The sequence below is a fragment of the Stomoxys calcitrans genome, chromosome 3 (assembly GCF_963082655.1).
Source record: "Stomoxys calcitrans chromosome 3, idStoCalc2.1, whole genome shotgun sequence".
NCBI lineage: Eukaryota > Metazoa > Arthropoda > Insecta > Diptera > Muscidae > Stomoxys > Stomoxys calcitrans.
Genome location: NC_081554.1, coordinates 33,420,911 through 33,432,804, shown reverse-complemented (window position 1 = coordinate 33,432,804; position 11,894 = coordinate 33,420,911). Strand labels below are relative to the sequence as shown.

The 11,894-nt window shown below is 37.1% G+C and overlaps 2 protein-coding genes and 1 long non-coding RNA gene across 4 annotated transcripts; 2 read left to right on the top strand and 1 right to left on the bottom strand.

Moving 5' to 3' along the window:
• The first annotated feature begins 266 nt into the window (after positions 1 to 266).
• Positions 267 to 916, top strand: LOC106091425 (uncharacterized). Its single transcript, XR_009397838.1, has 3 exons — positions 267 to 332; positions 427 to 725; positions 796 to 916. It is a non-coding gene; the product is annotated as an uncharacterized LOC106091425 (long non-coding RNA).
• Positions 917 to 2,269: 1,353 nt separating this feature from the next.
• On the bottom strand, positions 2,270 to 4,870 carry LOC106091423 (uncharacterized). Of its 2 annotated transcripts, none has more exons than XM_013257940.2 (6): positions 4,377 to 4,870; positions 4,174 to 4,320; positions 3,812 to 4,106; positions 3,084 to 3,758; positions 2,899 to 3,029; positions 2,270 to 2,838 (listed from the first exon to the last, which is right to left on the bottom strand). In XM_013257940.2, exons 1-6 carry the CDS (start codon positions 4,734 to 4,736, stop codon positions 2,320 to 2,322), a joined length of 2,127 nt encoding a protein of 708 aa, XP_013113394.2. In that variant the 5' UTR covers positions 4,737 to 4,870; the 3' UTR covers positions 2,270 to 2,319. The 2 variants fall into 2 exon arrangements, with proteins under 2 accessions (XP_013113394.2, XP_013113395.2); XM_013257941.2 differs by having other exon boundaries at positions 4,491 to 4,870.
• A 2,429-nt stretch (positions 4,871 to 7,299) lies between these two features.
• On the top strand, positions 7,300 to 8,390 carry LOC106091424 (mitochondrial inner membrane protease ATP23 homolog). The gene is made up of 2 exons (XM_013257942.2): positions 7,300 to 8,074; positions 8,130 to 8,390. Exons 1-2 carry the CDS (start codon positions 7,418 to 7,420, stop codon positions 8,328 to 8,330), a joined length of 858 nt encoding a protein of 285 aa, XP_013113396.1. The 5' UTR covers positions 7,300 to 7,417; the 3' UTR covers positions 8,331 to 8,390.
• The last annotated feature ends 3,504 nt before the right edge of the window (positions 8,391 to 11,894 follow it).

Here is an 11,894-nt window from a genome sequence, read left to right as displayed (position 1 = left end):
GCCACAGGGTTGTATCGTTGTTGTTGGGGACGTGAGATCCAACCTTTTTAGTTCAACCGTGATATCACTGCTATTTTGCTCATAAAACCCAGTGCCACTTCTGCGGAAAGTGTTCGCATTATTTTTGTTGGCGCAAATAAAAGAGGTCACCCTCTTAAATTTAAAATCGACAGAAATTATTTCTATAAAAAAAAACAGTTAAATTGAGGAACACACAAACTCTTCTTACCGCAGTTTGTTCAAACGCCAACTAAATGCAATTCAGGAACAGGAGTAACTGCTATCGAAAATAAGAGAGAACGAAGGGCTGTGGAAAGGAAGGATACATACATGTAATTAGAACAAAATCGATTAACATATTAGGACGTTTCACGACATCTTTGTCTAAATTTTTCTTCCTGTACTTCCTCAAAAAAAATTTTGTAGAATGTCTCATATGTGACTTTTGACAGATGCAAGACGAGTTGGTTGACATGTCGCGGTTTGTGAGCGATACCAAAATGCATGGCATCGTTTTGGCAAATGCCTTCGATAATTTTTACCCTTTCGATTTGTTTACGTACATGACAATAAAAATAACCTATAAGGGGTTGCAACAACAAACCATGGAGACAGATTACAATAATTTTAAAGATAAAAAAGGTAGAACGAAGGTAACAAATAAACTATTGCAAGTGATAATGATTTGAAATAGTAATCGCATTAAAGAAAAAGAATTATGACAGGTAACAAAACATACAATGGTTGCTTATTTAACAAATTTTTTAATACCATCTATTTTTTTAATTTGTTCAGTTGGACAAACACAGCTGGCACCCAAGTTATCACACCTTTCCATAGTATCAGCTCCCAACCCTCTTCTATGTATCAGCAACGAATTTAAACGAGAAAGGAATACCTACCCATATGGAAAATGATACCAACCTATGAAAGATTGAATGGACCAAAAGTATTGTTCAAGATTGCCTATTCCAAAATTCTTATTAGTGCTATTAGTCTAGCCTTAGGTGCATTTTTGTTTTGCATATTCTGGTCAGTGGTGTTCGACTTTGAACGATCCACTATCACTCATTGCGATGTGAGAAATTATCTGCCCTCAATTTCTGCGGCCATAGGTAACTATGAGCCACAAAAGTCCATTTGGCGCATTTCTATTATACTCCATTTACCTGCCCGTTTGCCCATGGCCTATATCTATTACAATTACTATAAAGAACACATACGAAAAAATCGACGCATATTCGCTCAAATAGCCGTTGCATTGAACGTGATTGAAAATTTTGCTTTACTTTCACTATCGATATGGACATCTTCCGGTAGCTATGACATACATAGGAATGCATTTGTCACCTTTATATATATATATATATATATATATATATATATATATATATATATATATATATATATATATATATATATATATATATATATATATATGTATTAACACTTTCAAATTTCAAGTTTTACCTAGCATAGCTTGATGGTATTGCATTAATTTAATAGTTTGTTTTTTGTACAAAGATTATTTTTCATTTAGAAAATAATAAATGTTCTGTGTATCGATTAAATTGTTTAACAAAATCTAAATGAAATATAAAAAAAATTTAGTTTTTAATTGTTGGTCGTTATGTAACAAAAGGGGAACTTTTGGCTTTTTCATTCTATGAAATTAAAGCGATAATGCAACTTTTCAATTTACTGAGTGGATGTAAATGAATAAAACACTTGAATTTTATATGAATGAACACATCAACCTGGAAGCACGTTGACCAAATTATCTTCATAGTTAGGGATCGAGGCAAAAGTGTGCGCTGAATATATTGGCCCCCAAACCAAAGGGGGGCTCTCAACCCTTGACTCTCTTCTTTTGTATAATGAACCTTTTTATTTATTTAAATAAATAAAAAAAAATGTTTACGAGTTGGCGACCACTGTGAAAAATAATTTTATAAAACGACTGCATTAATATCGGTGAAAATATGGAAACCTATATTTGCAGTAGTTAAGGCTGACCACACCTTTAATGTATGTTATTGCGATTCAACTGTTTGGTATGTTCTTGGTGATAAATAAGAGAAACTAAAACGTTGATAATCGAAAGAGAATTTCCAACATTAATTCTTTTTGATGATGTTAGCATTTTATATCTTCAATCGTTATCCGCCTATTATTCTTTTTTTTTGATAAGATTGCAAATTTCAAATAGTCATTATCCATATTAGTAGCTTACTCAACTAATGCATAAACTTTGAAACACACTTTCATATTAATCCTATAATCTTTTCCTGAATTTATTTAAATGTTTTGTTAAAAAAATTATAACCTTAAATAATAGTAAGTAGATAATGGTAATAATGATTTTTCATTCGTCAAAGGTTTAAACAATTTACGTTTAGCTATCAATATATCATTTGCAGAAAATCCCTTGCCCGATGCATGCGAATTACCTTCCAATTGTTGCTTTGACTTTAATATAACTGGTCGACAGCCAGCAAATTTAAAACGTATATTTCCAGCCCGATTCAATTTCATATTTATACGCTTTAATTCTGGGAAATATTCGTTAAATGTAGGCTTTGGCTTCAATGCCCTATTGGGATCGTCCCCATGGCACATTGCAGCCGCTAAAGCATTCCATTCCAAACGACGAACACCTACTTTGGGATTTAATTTAAACGTTGACTGTTTACATTTCGTGTAGCGATATTTAAGGAATTTTTCATAAAATTGCGCATAATGTGTTAGAAAAGGTTGTAATTTGTCACCTCCACAAACGTCCTGCAACCATTCGTAGAGAAAAATGTCATCGGCTCCATGAAGAAATATTCCGCACACCTAAATAGTCATTCAATAACAATGTAAGGCTTAAAGCCCATAAAATTGAGCAGTACTCACATTAAAATCGACACAAATCGAGTCAGGAATATCCTCCAAATTGAGTTTGTAAACAAAAGGTATGAATTCCCTAAATGCATATTCTCCCAATGCAATGAGTCCGCGGGCAGAGCGACTAATGTAATTGTAGTCTAAAAAAATAAAAACAATGGCAAATGAATGACGCTAAATTAAGAATTACGCACCTCTTTCTTTCTGTATAGTACGGCCGTTAAAGAACCTAGTAAGTCTTCTTATTATATTATGTAAACATTCACTTTGAAAGTATCCGTTGATTGCGCCCAACATTCCCAACGTTTCACATAATTCATTTACAAATTCCAATTCCACTGGAGTGGCAAAATACTGTGACGACTGGAAATTTGCCGTGCAACCATCATATACATTTATTACTTCTTCATCACTATCAGGTTCGAGTTTAAACAATTTTTCGCTGTTATCTTGTTCTGCTGTTGAAATTTCCATAGCTTGATCGACCATTGAGGAAAGTTCGTTGTTTGTACCACTAAATGCTACCGCAGAGCCCATTTCCAATTTTATTGTATGCTGATCCGCGACCTCTTCATCTTTCAATGAATTGTTTTGAACTTTTATTGACTCAAATGGTGCCAACAGTTGGCAAACTAAAATCTCAGCTAAATGAAAATACTCTTCTCGACACTCGACATCCCTGGTGCGAGGGTTCGATGACAAAGCCCTGAGCAGACTCCAACAACGTGAACTTATCTGATTATTTTGTTTAAATGCAATTATTTGTATTATCTTGATGAGTAACAAGCGATAACAGGAACCCATTAAGGGACTGAAGGCTGCCTCAGAAAGTGCTGTATCCAACTCATCCGAGTTGCCATTTACAACCACTGAAATATGAGCAGGCAAATAAAAAAGTTAATTTAGGATTTACTATTCTTACCATTTATGAGACTGGGCACATATTTCTTTACGGTTGCCATATGTCTTTCGTCAACCGGCCAAGAACACTTAAAATCTGGCCCAAGATCCATATTAAACGGGACATCCTTCTGGTATTCGTCGCGCAATTCAAGAATTTTATCGGAATGGAAAAAATAACTGCCATCATAATCAATGCGATCATAATCACTATCCATGGCTCCCAAACAAGGCGGCACATCTGAGTCCTTAAGCACTTCATTTACTAAGTCATATGTAATCATGCCTCCCGAGTGACGGGCGTAAGTTTTTATATTCTAAAAAGATGATTTAAATTACGTAGTATGATTGACATTAATTTGGTTTTTTTCCCTTGTTAATTACGTTCATCAACTCCCACAATTTATATGAAGCATCTTCCGCAACTCGGGAACACACTTCGGTCGAAAGTTCCACATCACTTTGATCATGTTGTTCCCATATGATTTTTATAGAGCGAGGCTCCAACCCGGCATAACTTTTATGATTGTTCTGAGTTAAAATGGGAGAATATTTAATAAAATGCCATGACTTTATAAACTACTTACTCTTGAAGTTGTATTAATTTCATTACTATTTGTACCAACACCACCACCACCACCACTACCACTTAGACCACTGCCTCCAATTTGAGCTATGGAGGTAGTCTCAAACATATTTACCCCTACTCCGCCCCCACCGGTCAATGATGAAGTGGGAGTTGTTGCAATCAAATTCAATTGATTAATACTATTTCCCTGTTGCTGTTGTGTTGTTACAGGTCCACTCGTTGTCGGTATGGCATTCTTGATAGTAGTTCCAGCGATTTGTGATTCTTTTGTGGACTTAGCTCTAGATTTAGTTTTTTTGGTAGATTTTTGTGTTGTCTTCGGCGAATCTTCGTTTTGATGTGTAGTAGGAGTTTTCATAATTTATTTTGTATTGAACAAAAACTAAAGAAAGAAACTGGCTTTTATACAATAAAATAAAATTCAAAAACAAAATGTTTTCCTTATTTTGTAAAATAAGGAACAGACAGGAACAAAGTAAACAAAACACTTCAATGGTTGCCAAGTCTCCATGAAATAATAGATTTGTCTAAATTGAGATAAAGCTATTTAAATAGCGACACAAATGCAAATTACGATTTATCGATTATAATTAGCGACACAAATTACGATTTATCGATTATAATTATCTGTTATAGTTGCTGTTCTTTATTTTAGTTCTATGCAGTGCAAGTCAAATGTTCTGTATATATTACATATTTGGTTAATAAATGAAATGAAATGAATATTAGTGCAAAGCGGTACGCCGTTTGGACACAGCATTAAAAAGGAAGTCCCATATCATTGAACTATAACATGAATATATGATATGATGAGAGAAGTATCCCCTGTTTCTGATTGTAATATCATTGGGAACTATAGTAGTAGTTTCTGAAAACCAGCAATTTTTGTGAATTTGCACAAGCTTTAATTGATCGTTAGCTTACTGAATTTACTAAAAGAAGAGACCACGAGTGTGTGTGAGAGCGAGCAAAATTTTTACAGCTTGATAATTGAAAGCATGCAAAATTCTGCTGAGTTTTGTTTTCAGCAGCAGTTTATTTCGATCAGATGTTTTGTGAAAAACAGTTGCTTATTCAAATAAATACAAAACTTATTTAAAAAAATAGCAAGGAGAATTTTTAGTGGCATAATTTTTCTAGATTGTTCGTGGATTGTAATACGATATTAAGTCAAAAAATTTTTTGACTCTATAGCATAGTATCCCCCCGATACTGGGTCAATTATTATCGTCATCTCTTCATTGCCCCTTTGTTTATGTAGCTTGCTCAGCACAGTTCACCATGGTTCCTGGGCAATGCCCGCACACAATGTCGACTTATCATTTTTAGCGGCTGCCCTGTTACTGGGCTGTTGACCAACAAATTTATATTCAATTGCTAAGTATTATTATGTGGCTAAGCAAGCCAAAAAATACACGAGGTGTTGATGTTTCCTTTTAAGCCTAGTACTGACTTCATTCGCACCGAAAATGTCTATTAAATTATTGCAAAATCCGTCGGACTCTCACACCACCTTTGTCAGAACACAAACAAAAGTCAAAGAACAACACACAACAAAGACAACAGTTGTTGTTTTGTAGCAGTTTATTGTGTTCTATCTTTCGTCTGCTTGATTTTGTTGAGTGTCAAGACCCAGGAACTCTGCCACTATGATGGGGCAGAGTTCCTGGGTCGTACATTCGATGCCGTACATTCGTCCGCATATGATACGATCTCTATGCCGTCTGGAGAGGGTGGAATGGAGAATAGGTAGAGGTTAAACAGTGCCGGAGATATCACACCACCTTTGGAAACTCCCTGTTTCACTCTACGGTGCTTCGACTTCTTATCCCTAAATTCCACAAATAACTGGCGACCACACAGATAATTCGCGACCAACCGTTTCAGGCCTGGCTGGAGGGAGGTGTTGGCGATGTCCTCAAATAATTTGGCATGGTTGACTGTGTCGAATGCCTTCGATAGGTCCAATGCCACGAGGACCGTCCTATCACATGGCCTGGGCTGGTTGAAGCCACGGCAAATGTGTGCGTTGATGGCATGCAAAGCTGTTGTTGTGCTATGCAGTCTTCAAAATCCATGTTGATGCTCGGCGAATGGAAATTCTCCTACGAGGCTCGGGAGGAGTAATGCCTCAAGCGTCTTTCCCACTGGTGAGAGAAGGGAGATCGGTCTGTACGACTCCGGTCTTTCCAGTCTTCAGTAGAGGGATCACTCTGCCCATTTTCCAGACATCGGGAACCATAAGAGTGTTCAAAGACAGTTTGAGGACAGTGGTAAGGTACTCAACTCCAGGTGAATCCAGATTCTTCAACATCAATGTAGAGATTCCATCGGGGCCCAACGCCTTAGATAATTTGGCGCCACGGATGACATTCGTAACTTTTCCCACGGTAAATTGTGATGGCTGTTCATCGGCTCGAAGACCACGAATGGCTCTCCTCCTTGCCCTGATTTTAATGCATTTGCAATTAAAATTGTGCGAAATAATTTCTGATGCAGCGATATGTCGCTACTATTTTGATCATAGAATTCAGTACCATATATACGAAATGTGTTCGCATAAAGTTCGTCACCATATTTTATAGTGCGTTTTGATAGTTGTTCGTGTGGGAAGTAAGTACTAGGCTTGACGGCTATTTCCAGTCTGCAATTTTGATACAAAAGGGAGAACAACTCTAAAAGGGAGTTCAATATAAATGCGGAGATTGCAAGTTATTTTAAAAGTGAACTATTGCTGTACCGAATTAAAGGAATTATTACATAATAAATTTGTTCTAAATGAATCAAGTGCTTTTTAATTAATTACGGCTCACTAATAAAAGTTGGTAATGCCGGAACTCCACAGTATGAAGTAAATTTAAAAAAATGGAAAAGTACGCGAACAGACTCATTGTTACTTCAGTTCGATTATTTAAAAAAAAATCGAAATCGACTAAAATTGAAATGTTATTTAATACGGTTGAAATGTTATAAATTAACGCGACATTTGATAAACGCAACTATCATTTGATAAACATAAGAGGGAAGGGTAGTACAAATATGGGATGGCTTAATAAAGTTGAAGCCAAGTCACAGGAGGAATTGCCAGGAGTTGATTTTTACGCTTCGCCACCAGCCTCTGCAAAAAGTAATGAACAGCAGCAGCAGCCTGAGAACAAATCCACTGCTGAAAAAAGCACTGAGAAAAAGGCAAATTCTAAAGAGTGGGGCTATGATCTATATCCAGAAAGACGCGGCGAGGAATTCAAACCGAAATGGTCTAGAATTTTTTTGGGCTTAGAAGGTCATGAAAATATAGACAAAGTAAAATGTGAACGAAATGTTTACTGGTGTGTAAAAAATAGTCCATTAGTCAAATTGATGATGGGAGCATTGAAAAGCTCTGGATGTCCGATTGATCTCAGACGTCATATTTCTTGCGAAGTTTGTGACTCCAGCGTAACCGGAGGATATGATCCAGTTCTCAATCAAATTGTTGTTTGCCAAAATATGGCTCGCAAAGAAGGAATGGTTCAAGGTGTTTTAACTCACGAAATGATACACATGTTTGATTATTGCAATAACGATTTGGATTTTCGTAATATTGACCATTTGGCATGTACAGAAATAAGGGCTGCAAATTTAGCTCACTGTTCTTTCTTAAGTGCAATGATGCAAGGAGATGCTTCCATGTTCAATATAAAACAAAGTCATCAGGTAGGTATTCTATGTTATTTTCATATACCTAAAACTAGAACCTTTTCTTTTGCAGAATTGTGTTAAATCAAAGGCCTTAGCATCTGTATTGGCAGTGCGCAACGTGACCCGGAAAGAAGCCATTGAAGCTGTGGAAAGAGTATTCCCAAAATGCTACAATGACTTAGAGCCAATTGGTCGACGCATACGAAGAAATTCACCCGATCAACACAGAGCTTATATGGAAGGTCCAATGTACGGCTATGATGTTTATTAGAGACACCATATATGTATATTATTTCTTTAAATAAAATTTAAAAAAAGTTCATATACACAATTTGAAATTGTTGAAAACAGTTATATATTAAGATTTATGACAGCTTACGGTAGTGCCTGCGAAGAAGTTCATTAACTAAGATATTGTTGGATATCAATGGTATGTTAAACCAATTATGAAAGGCAAAAGTCGGGCGGTGCCGACTGCATAATACCGTACACTTTCCCTATAAGAACTATGTAGGAGCTATATCCAATTCTGAACCAATTTTGATGGACCTCGCCGGAAGTTTTCAAAAACCGGATTGTTTCAGTTTAAACAATCCGGTTTCAAATTTCGGGCAAATATGTTTAAACTGTAATAAGTTCGTTTGTCAAATGACAACATTATTGTAAATTACCCAAAATCTGAAGAACATACATATGAATCTGAACCAATTTCGAGCAAACTCAGATATTGTGGTAATCGCCGAGGAGAGCGTTGAACAAAATTTTGGCAAGATTGGTCGATAAATGCGCTTGCAGTGGCTCTTAGAGTGAAAATCGGGCGATATACATATATGACAGCTATATCTAAACCTGACCGATTTCTATGAAATACACCAGTAATATTAATAGTCATAAGAAAATCCTTCCTGCCAAATTTTGAGAGAATCGGTTAACAAATGACCATTTTATTGCTTTATTACTGCAAATCGGATGAACATATATATATGGGAGCTATATCCAAATCTTAACCGAAAAAAGCCTGTACCCAATTTTAAGACAATCGGACGAAAATTGCGACCTGTACTTTGTACACAAATTAACATGGACAGACAGACGGACATAGCTAAATCGAATCAGAAAGTGACTCTGACTCGATCGGTATACTTAAAAATGGGTCTATTCCTCTTCCTTCTGGGTGTTACAAACAAATGCATTAAGTTATTATACCCTTTACCACAGTAGTGGTGTAGGATATAACATTCAAATCTCATATCGAGCAAATGCTAGGACTGCTCTTAGCTTAATAAATCGAGCTATGGAAAACAATGTTGGTTCAATATGAACGTAATATTTGACATAAATATTTTAGATTTAAGATATATTTAGAATTGTAGTAGTCTGCTAAAATTCCTAAGCTTTCTGCACTCCTAGAAAAAAGTTCAGGAATTCGATTAACATGCGTCCATATTTAGACAATAGTAAAGGTCCTCAGTATTTAAATAAAAGCCGAAACCGCCTATCGATGAGTACTGTTTGATTCGTGTTTTAAGCTCATTGAAAAGGGAACTCCTTTTTATATCCGAGCCCGAACCCATACTGGTGTCGCACTGCGGCACGCCATTTTTGCATGGCATAGTACCTCATGTCACCAGTATTATGAGGGTTGTTGTTGTTGTTCTAGCAGAGTTTTTTGTGCACTTAGGCAGCTGCCCTTGCCGATGAAAGACTCCAACTGGCCAATTCGGTACGCACAACCGGCTGCCATGGGATTGAGTATTGTTAGAGGATAACCACCGCTGAAATTTTTCTGATTTTCTCGCCAGGATTCGAAATTAGGCGTTCAGAGTCATAGGCGAACATGCTAACCTCTGCGCTACGGTGGCCTGGGCTCCTCAACACTCTAATAATGTTTTGTCGCCTTAAACTTCTTTAGACAGATCGGATTTTATTGTAGTTATATTTTATCTTATTATTAACATAAATAAATTAATGCTACAAATTCCATTGAAATCGAGACCAAAACCGCCCAGAAGCTGGTTCTGGGGATATATATCTCTAGAGCGGCTTTATCCAAATGAATCTCGATCTTGATCGTGCTGCTCTCAAAAATCCTAATCGTTTGCTATTCTATTTCTCTAAATTGTTTCAAGTCTGGGATCGTATCCGCACCTAAATGCAAAAGTTTTTAGGCTGAGAAAGCCGGACTTTGACATAGGAAATGTTCTAAATGTTCATCACCTACTCTGCATAAATGCGCATGTAGTCATGCGTGACCCAAGATATTGGGTTGCCCAAAAAGTAAATGCGGATTTTTTAAAAGAAAGTAAATGCATTTTTAATAAAACTTAGAATGAACTTTAATCGAACTATATGAAAAATCCGCAATTACTTTTTGGGCAACCCAATATATGTATTCATTTACAGGTAGTGGCAGTCGTCCAACAACAAAATGTTGAGTGCACTATCTGTCAAAGTCAGTGATTAGTACAAGTCTGATTTTGTGTATGTTACTAGTTCGCGCCATTTTTCGTTGTTTATGTGTGTGTTATAGTTCTTAACTATAATACACAACCAAAACTCGTTGAAAGATGGTGCATTTTGCGAGAAAAAAAGGTACTCAGCTGTTTACGGTACACTATCTGGTAATTATGCCATGGCGTGACCCACAAATGACACCTAATGCCATAATGGCCTCCTTCATCTCTGTAATAGCCTTGTTTCTCACAAAATCTGTTAACCTTTTATAAGTTCAATATATAATATTTAGTACGATGTTGCATCATCGTCGAATGTTTTAAGTCGAAAGACTTAAGCGTGAATACAAAATTTTATTACTCTGTTGCTCAGTTACTCCAGCTCAGCCATTGTACAATTAATGACACAGCAGCTGAACGAACCTCAGCTGAGTTTACGAAATGAATAGACATATTGGTATACATTTCTAGTAACATTTTGCAGGAGAGTAAGAGCCATTAAAATTAAATTAAAATTTTCTGTACCGGAATGATGGCCGCCTTGACCCTTTTTAAAAGATCAGTTACAGTTAAATGCAAATTCTCTAAATTTTACTTGCTCTCACGCACTTTCCCGCTCTCTTCTGCTGGCATTTAAAGAACGCAAATAACTTCCACTAAAAATTTGTGCACGTCGGCATCAATCCTAGCTCTGTGGGAATTGAGGCGGCTGCATCTGCCGGAACGTAATTGAGCTAGAATCACTCTGGTTTGCCGGGGGAGGTCGATTTCTTCGGGTGCAATGGGTGGCGGTCGTTCTCCAAGGACTACATTCACTCGGTAGCCAGTTAACGCGTCTGCTACCGTGTCTGCATGAACAACATTCATGCTACCGTGTCTGCATGAACAACATTCATGCAGACACGGTAGCAGACGCGTTAACTGGCTACCGAGTGAATGTAGTCCTTGGAGAACGACCGCCACCCATTGCACCCGAAGAAATCGACCTCCCCCGGCAAACCAGAGTGATTCTAGCTCAATTACGTTCCGGCAGATGCAGCCGCCTCAATTCCCACAGAGCTAGGATTGATGCCGACGTGCAAGATGTATGTCCCGACTGTAACAAGGGACCGCACGATACACGTCACCTGTTTAACTGCCCGGCCAGACCCACTCGACTCAGACCCAGATCCCTGTGGACGCACCCCATCTTAGTCGCGGAGTTCCTGGGTCTTGACACTCAACAGAATCAAGCAGACGAAAGATAGTACACAATAAACTGCTACAACAACAACAACAACTAAAAATTTGTGCTAATTTCCACAAATTTTTGAGTGCGCGAACACACTTAATATTTGAATGTACTGACGGCTGTTATCGCGTTTTATCAATAACAAATGGAA

Excerpts from the sequence above, each read along its gene's own strand:
- LOC106091423 (XM_013257940.2), bottom strand. The coding sequence starts at position 4,736 with ATGAAAACTCCTACTACACATCAAAACGAAGATTCGCCGAAGACAACA. Across the intron at positions 3,030-3,083 it reads TACTATACAGAAAGAAAGAG|ACTACAATTACATTAGTCGC; the intron begins GTGCGTAATTCT and ends TTATTTTTTTAG. Across the intron at positions 2,839-2,898 it reads CGATTTGTGTCGATTTTAAT|GTGTGCGGAATATTTCTTCA; the intron begins GTGAGTACTGCT and ends ATGACTATTTAG.
- LOC106091424 (XM_013257942.2), top strand. The coding sequence starts at position 7,418 with ATGGGATGGCTTAATAAAGTTGAAGCCAAGTCACAGGAGGAATTGCCA. Across the intron at positions 8,075-8,129 it reads ATATAAAACAAAGTCATCAG|AATTGTGTTAAATCAAAGGC; the intron begins GTAGGTATTCTA and ends TTTCTTTTGCAG.